The 18,022-nt window shown below is 46.1% G+C and overlaps 1 protein-coding gene across 1 annotated transcript; it reads right to left on the minus strand.

Annotated features, from left to right (window-relative positions):
- Positions 1–890: 890 nt before the first annotated feature.
- On the minus strand, positions 891–3,473 carry psmg4 (proteasome (prosome, macropain) assembly chaperone 4). Its single transcript, NM_001200707.1, is given in 3 exon segments — positions 891–1,086; positions 2,892–2,967; positions 3,166–3,473. Coding segments are annotated over 3 exon segments (381 nt in total). The 5' UTR covers positions 3,349–3,473; the 3' UTR covers positions 891–964.
- Positions 3,474–18,022: the final 14,549 nt, after the last annotated feature.

Genomic DNA, 18,022 nt, shown 5'->3' on the forward strand with positions numbered 1-18,022 from the left:
TAAGGGAAACTGGTGCAGGTCTGTAGTGAATGAGAGTGTGAGAGAATATCCTACAGTTTTACACTAGAACATTCAATTTCCATTTGGAAATTAAAAAGGCAGGGCAGAGCACAGACAAAGTAAGGGCTGCTGACTTGGCTGCTCAGTATTTCCTGTAAATGTTTTGGGCAGTATATTATCTGTGGCTCACTTTTTTCCTTTTTTCCTGAACTACTGAATATGAGATTCGAAAATGTTTTCACCGTTACTGAGAGTTTGTTGATGGCACAAAATATGCACAAAAAAACAAACAAACAAGTTTTTCTGACTGTTTTGTACTCAATATGGACTGCCAAAGTTTTCCCAAAATGGATGTATTGTATAACTGGCCTTAAATTGTGACTGATAATCTGAGAAAAAGATCTAAAATTGATTGATATTGAGATATTTTAACCCGAGAAATGCACAGATTGGACTCGATTTCAACAAGTGTGCTCAATGTGACAAATCCAAATTATGTAAAGAAATTTCCAGGATCAGGATGTGAATCGATACTTCATTTTAACTCGCTGGCCAAAAGATAAATAAATGTTCAATGGTATTTAAATGGTCATTTGATATGACAGGTGTGAATCCATGATTGAAATGTACTTATTTTATACCACTGTTCAATAGTGTTTCTCATCAGTAATATGCAGGTATATGCAGTGAAATTCATGGAAATGTATCCTTTCCACTGTTCATTTTTATAAGACATACCATTTGTGAATAAATACATTTGAATAACAATTTTTTTTTTTGTCAGTAAATAAAGATTTCTAAGCGTATAGTCATGAAAGAATGTATCAGGGTTTTTTGGGATTCATTTCTTTGTCAGTGCAGTATAAACATGAGAGGAGATCCGGTAGATGGGTATTTGGTTAACATTTATTAGTTCAACTATGTACAAAACATGCAGCGTTGAAAAATACACAGTAGAAAGAAGTTAAAATTTGTCAGGGTGGAGCTCCATCTCCTTTTTTATTCGGTTCTCCACTAACATCGTTAAATTGGAGTCGGTCACTGGAAGATTATAACTCACAAACACCTGCTTCTTGGTCTTCTTTGCTGCAAGTTGAGAAACGTTAGGAAAAAAAAATTAGCTGTTATAACATTAACAAAACCAACATGCAGAAACAAAGTGACAACTAACTGAATTTAAATTTATACACCCATCAGCCATAACATTAAAACCACTGACAGGTGAATTGAATAACATTGATTATCTCATTACAATAGCACTTGTCAAGGAGTGGTATATATTAGGTAGCAAATGAACAATCACTTCGACATTGATGTGTTGGAAGCAGAAAAAATTGGCAGGCGTAAGGATCTGAGTCACTTTGACAAGGGCCAAATTGTAATGGCTAGATGATTGGGTTAGAGCGTCTCCAAAACAACAGGTCTTGTGGAGTGTTCCCTTTATGCAGTGGTTAGTACCTTCCAAAAGTGGTCCAAGGAAGGACAACCGGCGACAGGGTCATGGGCGGTAAGCATCAGAACTGGGCTATGGAGCAATGGAAGAAGGTGGCCTGGTCTGATGAATCACGTTTTCTATTACAGCATGTGGATGGCTAGGTGCACTATGGGTAGAAGGTAAGCTGACAGAGGCAGTGATTATGACTACGAATATATGGACAGCAATAATCTAATCATTGACCTTATTCTGAATAAGACAATATTGTGATTAAAGTGTTTACATGAGTCGCTTTTAGAATATTCCTTTCATGTACCCATTTTACATGTTATAGAACATAGATGGAGTAACGGCAGACGTCATTACGTCACCGCACCACGCCGTCCAACGTTCCTCCAGAATTTCACGTATCGACATACAGTTGGTCTTCATTATGGTACCGTATTTGGGTGTTTTTATTTTAAATTTTATGAAAGCCTCAAGTGCAGTTAATTATTTATTATTTTATAAGTGCAAATTGACGACTGCTTGAAGCCGTGGGTGTGTCCCAAACTGCGTACTTTCCTACTATACAGTAACTGAACCACATGTATTTCCCCTACTACATAGCAGGTAAGTACGCGATTTCAGACGCAGCTGTTCTCTCTTGTTTGCCGTAAAACGGTGGAGCACTGCCGTGTGTGTACGTGTCCTGTCACAAAATGCGGTGAAAACTCCCACACGACGTTAATAGTGTGATTAAGGTGTGTACATGTCTGTAATACACGACGATAATGCGACTAAAACAGGAATACTCCACACGTCTTAATTCCATTTGTGTTTACTACGAGTATGACTTTAATCGGATAAAGGTAGTAAAAAAAATTGCTGTTTACATGCTTAATCAAAGTATCGTCTTAATTGGGTTAATATTGGATTATTGTTGTCCATGTAAACATACTGACTGTGATGCTCTAGGCAATGTTCTGCTGGGAAACTTTGGGTCCTGGCATTCATGTGGATGTTACTTTGACAAGTACCACCTACCTAAACACTGTCGCAGACCAAGTACGTCCATTCATGGCAACGGTATTTCCTAATGATAGTGGCCTCTTCCAGCAGAATAATGCACCTACTACACTGCAAAGATTCTCCAGGAATGGGCTGAGGAACATGACAAAGGGATCACTGTGTTGACTCTGCCTCCAAATTCCCCAGATCTCGATCCGATCGAGCATCTGTGAGATGTGCTGGACAAACAAGACCGATCCATGGAGGTGCCACCTTGTAACATCCAGGACTTAAAGGATCTGCTGATAACATCTTGGTGCCAGGTACCACAGCACACTTTCAGAGATCTTGCAGAGTCCATGCCTCGATGGGTCAGAGCTATTTTGGTGGCACAAGGAGTACCTACACAATATTAAGCAGGTGGTTTTAATGTTATGGTGTAAGTAATAGTGTGGTGAACTCTTACTCAGTCTCTGTGCTAGGGAAGTTGGGGTCGTGTCTGATGAATCTCCTAGTACCAGAGTAGACAAAGGCATGGAGTCCTAGTATTGATTAAAAAGAGAAAAACAACATACCAACCAAGACAACTTTAGAATTTGATGAGCTCAGAAGAAAGCATATTAGATAAGAGATAAGAGAAGCATCTTAGCAGGTAAACTCATGATGTGCTTAAACCAAACAAAACTAAAATGGCGTCTTGTTTTTTTTTTTTTTTCAGGAACAACTGGCATGTAACTTACAAATCTGCTGTTCATCGAAACCGCCAGGTTTGAAAGGACAGGACTGGTGCCGATCCAGAGGAAAAAACCCCCGGTGAGCTTCATCACATGGAAATGCACCATCTGCTCCAAAACCTTCTCGGAAAAATCATGAGTCCTGATAGGCTCTGTGGACACCTGGCCACTGCACTCGCCGTTCTCCATAGTAGCGTACTCTTAATAATAACTATGAGTGTTTTTTTTTTTTTTTTTTTAAATCCTAACACAACGAACCGTTCGCTTTCTTTTAGGCGACTAAAACGAAACCACCTCCATTTGAGTCACTCTGCTTCTTCAGCGTGTTTGTTTCACGGGTTGGTTGTTGTTTGAGCGCCATCTCCTGGTGGAAAGGAGAAACACGAAACCTTCACGCTGGAAAGTACATTAAAGGCGTAATAGCTGTTTTTAATTTAAATTTTTTTTTTATTTATTTCTTAATTTGTACAAATAACCTGGAAAATATGCAGAATATGATCAAAAATAATTGTTTAAACCGTGACATGTGCAGGCACCACTGCATTATATGCATTATGGTCCCTGCTGAAGAAAACAATAGAAACCCTCACAATTTGTAATGGTTTTAATGGTTATAATGGGAATGGTCCCTGAAGGTCTCTAATGGTAATTTGTTGCTTTCTACTGGTGGCATGTTATGCCTAGTGGATACCATTAAGTACCTACGTCCTTAATACTACATAAAGGAAACCATTTGGTAATGTTTTAATAGTTAACAACTGATGGTTTGTAGTGGTATTTCTGTGATGGTTTCTATTGTTTTGTGCTTGTTTGTGTTTACATGGGCCTCTTTTTATAGCCAATCCCTAAGTCCTGTTCACTCTCAGTCTGAAATCAGTAAAGATGATTCTACTATGAGCAACAAAAACAACAAAAAATCATAATGCGCTCATGTTGATTTCTCCTTTACAACATCACAAGGATTTATCCATTTCTATTAACACAGGCCACTCAGGTGCTGGTTCAGTCGCTTGTCATTTCGAGAGTGGACTAATGCAACTCGTTCCTGTCAGGTTTGCCTCTGAGCACCATTTGACCTCTGCAACTGATCCAGAATGCAGCTGCATGATCAGTATCCAACATTCCTAAGTTCTCCCACATCACCTCACTGCTACGCTCCCTCCACTGGCTTCCTTTTAAATCCGTTCCTCAGATTTAAAACATTGATGCTTGCCTACGAAGCCAAAAATGGACCAGCACCCACTTACCTCAAAGCTCTTATCACATCCCATGCTAAGCCATGCCCCCTCCAATCCTCTAGCACCACTAGACTTGTGCCACCATCTCTCAGGGTACAAGGAAGGCATGCATCAAGACACTTCTCTGTTCTGGCACCTATGTGGTGGAATGAACTTCCCCTAAATATCCAAACAGCTGAATCACAGTCTTCAAATGACGTCTAAAGACCTACTTCTTCCTGAAGTACTTAAATTAGCACTTTAAGAAAATTGTGTGGTCTGTCTGTTTTTTATATACACCCTCCCCAACAGAGTTTTTAGACTGATATTCTTAGTCTGTGATGTAGTGAGCCAGCACCAGGCTGTATTTATTGATAGAGACTTTAAAGCATTCTGTAAGTCGCTCTGGATAAGGGAGTCTGCCAAATGCCATAAATGTAAATGTACATGTAAATACACAGGGAAATTAAAAACATTTTTTTTAGCAAAATGTCTTCCAAAATTTTTCATACTTAGTTTATATTATATATATTGTTTTCAGATAGCCTTTAAGAATGCGTTTGACAAAATGTATTGAAATTATTCTCATGGCTGCATCGAGGAGCTGTCACAATGTTGTCGCAAGAATGGCCATCCACAAACATCCAGTGACGAAGGCACAACCGACGTAGTGCTGGCAAACATAGTTCCCGATGTATGGAGACTTTTAGGACACTCTGTAGAATAAACATTTTTTTCATGATTTATTTATTACTGTTATTATTATTATTTGAATCGCCTGCTTTACATAACGAATAAAGTAGTAAGAAATACTTTTTTTCTTTCTTTACAAATAAAAACAGGACACCAATGGCATTCCTGACCATGTATGAGAATCAGTATGATCTGAATTACCTGTCTTTATAGTGTCATAACTTGGCTTTCTATCAGTTGAATGGATTGACAGTGATGTCATGACAGTCCTTGCTAATGGGAATTCTAGTTGCTAACTCTAGTTCAATCATCATAGTTTCTGTGGACAAAATTATGATACATGTGTGGGAATAGGGGACGGATGGAAGTGGTAAAAAATCATTTGAATCTTATTCAACTGTCAGAGATGTAACAAATTTGTGAGGATGTTGGAGATCACAATGAAGAATAACTTTACTGCAGTGTAGCAGTGACAAAGTACATGAAGCACTTTGGGTACATCGGAGTCAAGGTGAACCTCGAACAATATCAGCTCAGACATTTTATACTGTTTTTCAAACCAGTTTTTTCCACTCGAATTGTAAATTAAGGATAACAGTTGAAATCACCTTCCGTTCTCACATTATTGATGTCGTTACTGGTGTGACCACTCACTGATGGGGTGATATCACAATATGCTCATGCTGAATAGCTTTTCAACACACTTGATAATATTTGGAAGAGTAATGATTTATAATCCCAGAATCCGGTGTCACCCAGCTGAGCCTGGTTTGTTTAATATTTTCTTCCTCATGTCTCAGGGAGTTTTTCCTTGCCACTGTTGCTACAGGCTTACTCATTAGGTATGGAGGATGAATGCTGACAAAAAATTAATATGAATGTCATATATTTGTATAATATTTAAGCTGTACATTAAAAAACTTTTTTAAATGTAAGTTAGGTCACCGGTGAAGCATCCAGGATTCCTATGGAAAAGTAAGTGCATTCAGATTAGTATTTTTGTTTGCGCTAGTCCTCTTTTTTCCTTTGATGTACTGTTTAGCATGAAATACTAAATACACAATAGTACTATGCTAACATCATGCCTACTTCAGCATGTTAACCATTGGACATTATTGAAATACTCCAGTGTTTTTCAAAATAAAGCTATTTTTTATTTCTTCGTATGTGTGATTGCCTTGATCAAGAATTTCCACACACTTCTGAGTACTGAGAAAAGAACAGAAAATATGTCTGTCAGCTAGACACTCACTTATAATTGAAGATTAAAGGCAGTTGTTGGTGACAATAAACACAGTGTTTATGCAAATCATATATTCTGGTAAAACACCTACATTCCATGGTGAAGGTTATTTCTAAAATACTCTATAAAAACCTCTGTAGTAGTACACTGGAACTGTCACCGTTTCCGTTTGTAAACTAAAGGGAAGGTTTTTTTCCCCCAAAACCTTTTCAGTCAGTAAATAACAAAATGCATACATTGGTAAAACACCATGATTTCTTTGTAAATGAAGCTTAGCATAGACACAAAAGCACAGAAGTACCTTAGTTTTGGCATGATCATGTATGGATAGCACAAAACTATTAAAGTTTGAGTAACAGCAATGGCTTTTTGCTGTACTCTATTGGTCCAGTGTTGAAAAGCTGGATAAACTATATAAGTGGAGGCTGGGATGAATGGACTACAACAGGGCTAATCCCTGTGACTTTAAAAGTTAAAAAGACAGCAATAAAAGATTTAATTTTGGCATGTACACCATATTATTGGCTGTGAACAAATGCCTTAAAGCAGATTATTTCAGATTTTTGTGGAATTATGCGCAACAGCACCACCTTTGGTCATAAGAAAATTACACACAATGATATGAAGAGGGGGCGCATGGTGACTTAGTGGTTAGCACGTTCGCCTCACACCTCCAGGGTCGGTTCGATTCCCACCATGGCCCTGTGTGTGCGGAGTTTACATGTTCTCCCCGTGCTGCAGAGGTTTCCTCCGGGTGCTCCGGTTTCCTCCCCCAGTCCAAAGACATGCATGGTAGGCTGATTGGCATGTCTAAAATGTCCGTAGTGTATGAATGGGTGTGTGAGTGTGTATGTGATTGTGCCCTGCGATGGACTGGCACCCTGTCCAGGGTGTACCCTGCCTTGTGCCCGATGCTCCCTGGGATGGGCTCCAGGTTCCCTGTAACCCTGAAAAGGAGTAAGCGGTAGAAGATGGATGGATGGATGGATATGAAGAAGTGGGGGCATGGTGGCTTAGTGATTAGCATATTTGCCTCACACTTCCATGGTTTGAAGCGCCAATCCTGTCTCCACCCTGTGTGCACAGAGTTTGCATGTTCTCCCTGTGCTTCAAGGGTTTCCTTCGGGTAATCCGGTTTCCTCCCCCAGTCCAAAGACATGCACAGTAAGATGATTGGCACTTCCAAATTGTTCGGAGTGTGTGAATGAGTTTGATGGGTTGGTACCCCATCCAGAGTGTCCCCTGTCTTGTTCCCTGCCATAGGCTCCAAGCTCGACCCTCTGTAGGATAAGGGGTACAGAAAATGGATGGATGGATATAAAAAAGTGGGACTGGGGCTGATTTCTGTTTAGCTCAGATTAAACAGGGGCCAGACTATGGGGCCAGATTTATGCCACCTATTAGTATCAGTCTTATCAGGTGATTACAGAGACTGAAACACTCCCTAGATTTGATCTCCATTTGGGCTGATATTTTTCAGCACATCACTGACACATCAGTAACACGTCATCAGCAGTGATTCAGAAGATGCATGTGAATGAGACATCTGTCAGCTTGATGAAAGAAAAGTGGATGGAATCGCAGGTAAAAATAGCAGTTTATTGGAAATACCAAAACAGATAATTCAACGGGTAACGCAAACTCAAAGTCAAAAAACAGGCAGAAGGTGATCAACAAACAGACTGAACTGGGCAAGGCACAAATTCACAAAAACACAAGACAGAAGAATGGGTCAAAATGGGAGAATCAAACATAAGATAAAATCCTGGTAATGACAGAACGCACGGTAACTGTGCATATACTTCACAAAGTGTGTACTGGGTGGCTTGGATCTAGAATGCCTTGTGCGGGTTTCCAGCATTGTTCCTCTGGCCTGTAACCCTTTCAGTCTATGAGATACTCCAGCCGGCCATTCCTGCCACGTCAGTTCAGGATGGTTTTTACCAGGTAAACCAGAAGCTGGCCTTTGATGTCAAGGGGGCTGGTAGGATTGTGGTGGACGTGTTGGAAGCAAGAGGGCCGGGTATAACTGGCTTTAGGTCAGATTTCGTTTTATTTAGGTTACCTTTTTCTTAATGGCTTTAACCATTTTGTATGTAAGTCTGCTTTTTTTGTATGTTTTGTGTTTTTATGTGTATTTTCTTGGTATTTTATTATTGTGTAAAATGCCTTGAGAAGCTGCTTTAAAGGCACTATATAAAAATAAAGTTTATTATTATTATTATTATTATTATTATTATTATTATTATTATTATTAGAAGTGAGATGTGGAAGGATGGGGAGATGTGCCAGTAATTTTAATCTATATATGAGTTCATTGATTCATTTGTTGATCTTGGATGGACTAATATATCTGTAATTGAGTTTTTTTTTTTACATGATTGTGGGCGGCAAAGGTCTTGTGTGGTCATCTCCAGGTTTGTTCTAGTCATTGATGGGTGTTCTCTCAAACTTTTTCACTCCTTTGAAACCATTCATCAACTGATGAAGAATTAGTTAGGTTAGCATTCCATGGGAACAGTGGTGGTTAGTAGCCTATGATGCACTGGAATGGAGTGATTTGTGTGGCAGAGTGGCGTAATGAATTATGGGCATATTCAGCCCATGGTAAGAACTGGGCCCAAACTTCAGGGTTGTTTGAACAGAAAGTATGTAGAAAACGGCCCACCTCTCGGTTGGCCCATTCAGTGGACTGTCAATTCTATTTCGCCAGCCTGTTAGACCCTAAGCCAGAGGAGAAGCAATGGCTCCGATTCATGTGGTCCCGGTTCATTGGACTGGCCTGCCAATGGGTGCAGCTCAGACTGGATAAGCACTGTAGGAAAGTGGATAGTGTAGAACAGTTTGTGGGGGAATTCATGATGTGATTCGGGAGTCCGGAGGCGAAGGACGAGCTAGAACAACAACTCTGGGGGGTAAGTCTGGCATGCGAACCTGCCCTGCCGTTTACCCACTACTACAGGTAAATTCATGCAGAGCTCAACTCTGAAATCCCAGTCAAGCCTCCAGTCCCCGAAATCCCAGTCAAGCCTCCAGTCCCTGAAATCCCAGTCAAGCCTCCAGTCCCTGAAATCCAAGTCAAGTCTCAAGTCCCTAAGGTCCAAGTCCCAGTCAAGTCTCAAGTCCCTGAGGTCCAAGTCAAGTCTCCAGTACCTGAAATCCAAGTCAAGTCCCTAAGGTCCAAGTCCCAGTCAAGTCTCAAGTCCCTAAGGTCCAAGTCCCAGTCAAGCCTCCAGTCAGTGAGGTCCAAGCCAAGCCTCCAGGCTCTGAAGCCCAAGCCAAGCCTCCCGTCCCTGAGGTCCAAGCCAAGCCTCCCGTCCCTGAGGTCCAGGCCAAGCCTCCCGTCCCTGAGGTCCAAGCCAAGCCTCCCGTCCCTGAGGTCCAAGCCAAGTCTCCCGTCCCTGAGGTCCAAGCCAAGTCTCACGTCCCTGAGCTCATGTCCAAGCCTGCTGATCCAGTTGACCAAGCTCTAATATCTCAGCCAAATGACCAAATGCTGCTCACGCCCAAGTCTACCGACCTGGTCGCCCAAGTTCTGCTCACGCCCCAGTCTGCTGACACGCCCAGCCAAGTTCTGCTCACGCCCCAGTCTGCTGACACGCCCAGCCAAGTTCCGCTCACGCCACAGTCTGCCGACACGCACAGCCAAGTTCCGCTCACGCCCCAGTCTGCCGACACGCCCAGCCAAGTTCTGCTCACGCCACAGTCTGCCGACACGCCCGGCCAAGTTCCGCTCACGCCCCAGTCTGCCGACACGCCCGGCCAAGTTCCGCTCACGCCCCAGTCTGCCGACACGCCCGGCCAAGTTCCGCTAACGCCCCAGTCTGCTGACATGCCCAGCCAAGTTCCGCCTAAGGCCCAGTCTGCCAACACGCCCAGCCAAGTTCCGCTCACGCCCCAGTCTGCCGACACGCCCAGCCAAGTTCCGCTCACGCCCAAGCTTCACCTGGTGACCTCAGAGCCTCCCTGTCCAGCTGTGAACATTGCTCAGCCTCCCTGTCCAGCTGTGGACATTGCTCAGCCTCCCTGTCCAGCTGTGGACATCGCTCAGCCTCCCTGTCCAGCTGTGGACGTCGCTCAGTCTTCCTGTTCAGCTGAGGTCGTCACTCAGCCTTCCTGCTCCACGGCAAACATCGTTCCCCCCTTCTGTTTCGGGGAAACCCACGCTCCTCTCCCTGGCCGCATGGAGACCCACGCTCCTCTCCCTGGCCGCACGGAGACCCACGCTCCTCTCCCTGGCCGCACGGAGACCCATGCTCCTCTCCCTGGCCGCACAGAGACCCACGCTCCTCTCCCTGGCCTTACAGGGGACTTCGCTCTGCCTTCCAGTTCAGCTGGGGACGTCGCTCCACTTCCATGCTCCGACGAGGACGTCGCCCTGTTTCCCTGCTCTGCTGAGTACAGTGCTCTGTTTCCCTGCTCAGCCGAGGACGTTGTTCTGCCTTCATGCGCCGACGAGGATGTCGCCCCGCTTTCATGCTCTGCCGAGGACGTCGCTCTGCCCTCATGCTCTGACGAGGACGTCGCCCCGCTTTCATGCTCTGCCGAGGACGTCGCTCTGCCCTCATGCTCCGCCGAGGTCGTCGCTCAGCCTGTCTGCCCAGCCGAGGTCATCGCTCAGCCTGTCTGCCCAGCTGAGGTCGTGCTTTTCCGTTGTTGACCGTAATGACATCTGGACATGTGTGTTTTGTTTATGTTTCTGTCATGTCTCCTCCCTGTTCTGTCATTGGCTGGAATTTCACGTGGGTCTGTATTGCTCTCAGCTACTAGCACTTTAGACGCTGATCATGTCCGCATATATACCGCGCACCTCCCAGCACACAACGCGGAAGAGTAATACGTTAGAGTTAGTTTAGTTCGTATCGTAGTCATAGTCACGGTCCATGTTTAGAGTTAGTTCGCGCTGGATTATCCGCTTCCAGTCCCTCGTCATAATTCATTTCTCGTTTTGTTTATCGACCCTGTTTTCCGTGACCACGACCTAGATTCCAACCTTGCCCCGTGTATGCCTGTTTGACAATCGCCTGACCTCTTGCATGTTTGTGGATTACGTTTTGGATCACGTTTTGGATTTGTTTTCCTGCCTCTCTTGCCTGCCTCCGTCCTATCTCTGCTCTGTCACGATTCGTGACAGAATCTTCCGCCGAAACATGGATGCAGCAGGAGAACGGAGGAGACGCAGAACCCGGAAGTCGACGCCAACCGTCCCCACTATGGACTCAGTCCACTTCCCACAGTGGACATTTATGTAGTTTCCTGATCCATTTGACGGATTTTTCGGTGCCCCTGAATATTTTCTGGTAGACTGTCAATTCTATTTCGCCAGCCTGTTAGACCCTAAGCCAGAGGAGAAGCAATGGCCCCGATTCATGTGGTCCCGGTTCATTGGACTGGCCTGCCAATGGGTGCAGCTCAGACTGGATAAGCACTGTAGGAACCTGGACAGTGTAGAACAATTTGTGGGGGAATTCATGATGCGATTCAGGAGTCCGGAGGTGAAGGACGAGCTAGAACAACTTCTCTGGGGGGTAAGTCTGGCAGGCGAACCTGCCCTGCCGTTTACCCACTACTACAGGCAAATTCATGCAGAGCTCAACTCTGAAATCCCAGTCAAGCCTCCAGTCCCCGAAATCCCAGTCAAGCCTCCAGTCCCTGAAATCCAAGTCAAGTCTCAAGTCCCTAAGGTCCAAGTCCAAGTCAAGCCTCCAGTCAGTGAGGTCCAAGCCAAACCTCCAGGCTCTGAAGCCCAAGCCAAGCCTCCCGTCCCTGAGGTCCAAGCCAAGCCTCCCGTCGCTGAGGTCCAAGCCAAGTCTCACGTCCCTGAGCTCACGTCCAAGCCTGCTGATCCAGTTGACCAAGCTCTGCTAATATCTCAGCCTAATGACCAAATGCTGCTCACGCCCAAGTCTACCGACCTGGTCGCCCAAGTTCTGCTCACACCCCAGTCTGCTGACACGTCCAGCCAAGTTCTGCTCACGCCCCAGTCTGCTGACACGCCCAGCCAAGTTCTGCTCATGCCCCAGTCTGCTGACATGCCCAGTCAAGTTCTGCTCACGCCACAGTCTGCTGACACGCCCAGCCAAGTTCTGCTCACGCCCCAGTCTGCTGACATGCCCAGCCAAGTTCCGCTCACGCCACAGTCTGCCGACCTGGTTGCCCAAGTTCTGCTCACGCCCCAGTTTGCCGACACGTCCAGCCAAGTTCTGCTCACGCCCCAGTCTGCTGACACGCCCAGTCAAGTTCTGTTCACGCCCCAGTCTGCTGAGACGCCCGGCCAAGTTCTGCTCATGCCCCAGTCTGCCGACACGCACGGCCAAGTTCCGCTCACTCCCCAGTCTGCTGACATGCCCAGCCAAGTTCCGCCTAAGGCCCAGTCTGCCGACACGCCCAGCCAAGTTCCGCTCACGCCCCAGTCTGCCGACACGCCCAGACAAGTTCCGCTCACGCCCAAGCTTCACCTGGTGACCTCAGAGCCTCCCTGTCCAGCTGTGGACATCGCTCAGCCTCCCTATCCAGCTGTGGACATCGCTCAGCCTCCCTGTCCAGCTGTGGATGTCGCTCAGTCTTCCTGTTCAGCTGAAGTCGTCACTCAGCCTTCCTGCTCCACGGCAAACATCGTTCCCCACTTCTGTTTCGAGGAGACCCACGCTCCTCTCCCTGGCCGCACGGAGACCCACACTTCTCTCCCTGGCCGCACGGAGACCCACGCTCCTCTCCCTGGACGCACGGAGACCCACGCTCCTCTCCTGGCCGCACGGAGACCCACGCTCCTCTCCCTGGCCGCACGGAGACCCACGCTCCTCTCCCTGGCCTTACAGGGGACTTCGCTCTGCCTTCCAGTTCAGCTGGGGACGTCGCTCCGCTTTCATGCTCCGACGAGGACGTCGCCCTGTTTCCCTGCTCTGCTGAGTACAGTGCTCTGTTTCCCTGCTCCGCCGAGGACGTTGTTCTGCCTTCATGCTCCGACGAGGACGTCGCCCTGCTTCCCTGCTCTACTGAGTACAGTGCTCTGTTTCCCTGCTCCGTCGAGGACGTCGCTCTGCCTTCATGCTCTGACGAGGACGTCGCCCCGCTTTCATGCTCTGCTGAGGACGTCGCTCTGCCCTCATGCTCCGCCGAGGTCGTCGCTCAGCCTGTCTGCCCAGCCGAGGTTGTCGCTCAGCCTGTCTGCCCAGCTGAGGTCGTCGCTCAGCCTGTCTGCCCAGCTGAGGTCGTGCTTTTCCGTTGTTGACCGTAATGACATCTGGACATGTGTGTTTTGTTTATGTTTCTGTCATGTCTCCTCCCTGTTCTGTCATTGGCTGGGATTTCACGTGGGTCTGTATTGCTCTCAGTTGCTAGCAGTTTAGACGCTGATCATGTCCGCATATATACCGCATATATACAGCACACAACGCGGAAGATTAATACTTTAGAGTTAGTTTAGTTCGTATCGTAGTCATAGTCATGGTCCATGTTAGTTCGCGCTGGATTATCCGCTTTCAGTCCCTCGTCATAGTTCATTTCTCGTTTTGTTTATCAACCCTGTTTTCCGTGACCACGACCTAGATTCCAGCCTTGCCCCGTGTATGCCTGTTTGCCAATCGCCTGACCTCTTGCATGTTTGTGGATTACGTTTTGGATCACGTTTTGGATTTGTCTGCGTGCCTCCCTTTCAAATAAACAACTGTTCATCCTGCACTTGCATCCGTCCTATCTCTGCTCTATCACGATTCGTGACAGTTACGCAGTGGAGTTGTCGCAGCATGTTTAGCCACCTTATCTGCTCGGGCGTTTCCTAGATAAATAGGATCAGTTTTGTTAGTATGTGCATCACATTTACAAACAGCAATAGCTTTAGGGTGTAGGATGGTGCCCAGAAATTCAGAGACTAACTGGTGGTGTGCAATGTGTGTACCAGAGTTAATCAGGAAATTTCTGTGCTTCCAGAAAAGGTCCTATTCTGAAGGTACACTTGCTGTCAGTGTAGATTGTTACTGAATTCCCTTTTGCAAATTTGCTTCGATTATGGCATTAAGGTTCCCCTGCCAACCTTTACAGTTTCATGACTAAGAAGCACGCCACGTCTTCAACCAGTCCAAAAGGACCCATGTCACACCCCTCTTCATTTCCCTCCACTGGCTTCATGTTCCAACCAAGGTCTTATACAGCACCCCCCTACCTCAACACTTTCCTGAAGGCTTACGTTCCCTCACGCAATCTGTGATCGATTAAAGACCGACGCTTAGTAGTGCCTACTCAGCGTGGCTCAAGGTCCCTTTCCAAAACCTTCACACTAACTGTCCCTAAGTGGTGGAATGAACTTCCAACTTCAATCAAGACAGCAGAATCTGTCACTCTTCAAAAAACAGATAAAGACCCACATCTTTTATGAGCCCTTCCGGTTAGAGGGAGAGAGAGAGAGAGAGAGAGAGAGAGAGAGAGAGAGAGAGAGAGAGAGAGAGAGAGAGAGAGAAACCTTGGAGGGAGAGAGCAAGAACCCTTTGAGGGAGAGAAACCTAGGAGGGAGAGAAACCTTGGAGAGAGAAAGAGAGCCAAACCTTGAAGGGAGAGAGACAGAAACCTTGAAGGGAGAGAGCAAAACCTTGGAGGGTGAGAGAGAATGCGAAACATTGGAGAGAGGGAGAGAAACCTTGGAGGGAGAGAGAGTGTGAAACATTGGAGGGAGAGAAACCTTGGAGGGAGAGAACCCTTGGAAGGAGAGAAACCTTAGAGGGTAAGAGAGAGCACGAAACCTTGGAGGGAGAGAAACCTTGGAGGGAGAGAGAAAGAAACCTTACAGGGAAAGAGCGCAAAACCTTGAATGGAGAAAGATAGCCAAACCTTGGAGGGAGAAAGGGAGCCAAACCTTGGAGGGAGAGAATTCTTGGAGGGAGGGAGGGAGAGAGAGAGAGAGAGAGAGAGAGAGAGAGAGCGAAACCTTGGAGGGAGAGAGTGCCAAACCTTGGAGGGAGAAAGAGAACAAACCTTGGAGGGAGAGAACCCTAGGAGAGAGAGAGAGAGAGCAAACCCTTGGAGGGAGGGAGAGAGACAGAGAGAGAGCAAACCCTTGGAGGGAGGGAGAGAGAGAGCAAACCCTTGGAGGCAGGGAGGGAGGGAGAGAGAGAGCAAACCCTTGGAGGGAGGGAGAAAGACAGAGAGAGAGAGAGCGAAGCCTTGGAGGGAGCGAGAGAGAGAGAGAGAGAAACCTTGGAGGGAGAGAATCCTTGCAGGGAGAGGGGGGGAGAGAGTGCGAAACCTTGGAGGGAGAGAAACACTGGAGGGAGAGAGAAAGAAACCTTGGAGGGGGAGAAACCTTGGAGAGAGAGAGCGCAAAACCTTGGAGGGAGAAAGAGAGCCAAACCTTGGAGGGAGAAAGAGATCCAAACCTTGGAGGGAGAAAGAGATCCAAACCTTGGAGGGAGAGAACCTTTGGAGGGAGAAGGAGAGAGAGCGAACCCTTACACGGGGAGAGAGAGAGAGAGAGAGAGAGAGAGAGAGAGAGAGAGAGAGAGAGAGAGAGAGAGAGAGAGAGAGAGAGATCGAACCCTTTGATGGGAGAGAAACAGAGAGAGAGAGCGAACCCTTGGAGGAAGAGAGAGAGAGAGAGCCCTTGGATGGAGAGAGAGAGAGAGAGAGCACACACCCTTGGAGGGAGAGAGCGAGAGCGTGAACCCTTGGAGGGAGAGAGCGAAAGAGAGTGTGAACCCTTGGAGGGAGAGAGAGAAAGAGAGAGTGAATCCTTGGAGGGAGAGAGAGAGAGCTCGAACCCTTTGATGGAGAGAGAGAGAGCACGAACCTTTGGAGGGAGAGAGAGAGAGAGCACGAACCCTTGGACGGAGAGAGAGAGAGAGAGAGAGAGAGAGAGAGAGAGAGCGAACCCTTGGAGGAAAAGAGAGCGAGCGAGTGAACCCTTGGAGAGAGAGAAAGAGCGAGTGAACCCTTGGAGGGAGTGAGAGAGAGCGAGCCTATAGGCTGCTGCTCTCCATATGCCACTCCTGGGTCCAGTGAGGAGTCTCTGGATGAACTGGAGTCAAAAGGTTGCAGTTCTGCTGGCTACGTGGACCAGCCCCAGCCTTTTCCTGATCTAATAAAATAAGACCAGTCTTTAAGCCCAATAGCCTGGAGACGTCCAAAATGGCACAAATTAAGTGTACATTATCAAATTTAGACCTGCCAGGCACACAGTACGTCTGGTCATGGTGAGTGATTTGCTCCTTTACCTTAGTCAGTCTTGAAGCTAATGCTTTTGAGAGCAGCTTGTTGTCAGTGCACAACAGTGAGACCGGGCGCCAGTTCTTCAAGTGCATCAGGTCTCTCTTTTTTGGCAGGAGGGTCAGGACGGCTCTCCTGCAGCTCAGTGGAAGTTCACCTCCCTTCACACTGTCTAGCAACACTTCTAGCACATCCTGCCCTACAACTGCCCAGAAGGCTTTGTAGAACTCTACAGGGAGACCGTCTATGCCTGGCGCCCATCCGTTCTCCATCCCTTGGAGAGACTCATAGAGCTCTGCTAGAGATAGCTCTACGTCCATGTCTCTGGCCACATGCTCTGGGAATTTCGGCAGGTTCTTAAGGAAGCTCTCCTCCACTATCTTTGCCCTTGACCACTTGCTGCTGTACAGCTTCGAGTAGAAACTAACTGTCTGCTTGCGAATTTCAGTGTGCTCTGACAGAAGATCCCCTGATTCTGTTTCTGATTCTGAATCTTTTCTGTCCATTCTTAGAAGGAGCATCCATCTCATTCATGCTTTTAAAGATCTGACAATGTCTCTTGTGACATTAAGAGTGTACTGTTGACAAAATGCTTTAATTTGAGCTTTAGCCACATCCCACCACTGTTGTACAGAACTAAAAGCCACCTTCTCCGATTTAAAACCATTCCAGAAATAAATAAAAGATTCTCCAAAATTAGTATCCTCTAAAAGTGCAGTGTTAAAATGCCAGTAAGCACTCTTTGGTTTTACATTTTTTTTGCTGATGATACAAGGCACCATACTGTGATCAGAGAGGCCCACTGGAACAATAAAACATTTTGTAAAAAGTGTCAGCTATTTTTTAAAACCATAAAAGCAATCCAATCTTGCCAGGGAAAGTGCATTATCTATAAAGTGGGCCCACGTGTACTGTCTCTGTTTTTTATTTAAAGTTCTCCATGTGTCATTTAGTTCATGAGCCTCTATCATTTCCCACAGGTGCTTACAGGAGGCAGGTTCCTGTCCAAGTTATCTGTTGTGCAGTTAAAATCCCCAACCAAAATTAAAATATCGGCGGTGTTGCAGTCACCAATGACATTGTTTAGTTTATTTAAGAAACTCATTCTCTCCACTGAACTGGTGGGAGCATACACACAAATAAAAACAAAACTCTCTTTCTCGCAAAAAGCTTTTACTTTTAAAACCTCATCTGCAGAATAAGAACTGGGAATAAAATTGCGAGCAAACAGTAAGGCAACCCCGCCACTAATCGATGTATTATGACTTAAAATGGCCAGCCCACCCCACTCCTTCCTCCAGTTAGCGGCATTGTTGACATCACTATGTGTTTCTTGCAACATAGCTACATCAATACACTTCTGCTTTAATAACTCATACAACTTTACACTTTTTTCGTGTTCTCTTGCCCCGTTAATGTTTAAACTAGCAACATGAACCCAGTAATAAGAACAATGTGTAGATAAAACGACCAGATGATAAAACCGATTCTAACATAAACCACACCAAACACTCTA

Source organism: Ictalurus punctatus, chromosome 2 (genome assembly GCF_001660625.3).
Source record: "Ictalurus punctatus breed USDA103 chromosome 2, Coco_2.0, whole genome shotgun sequence".
Classification (NCBI taxonomy): domain Eukaryota; kingdom Metazoa; phylum Chordata; class Actinopteri; order Siluriformes; family Ictaluridae; genus Ictalurus; species Ictalurus punctatus.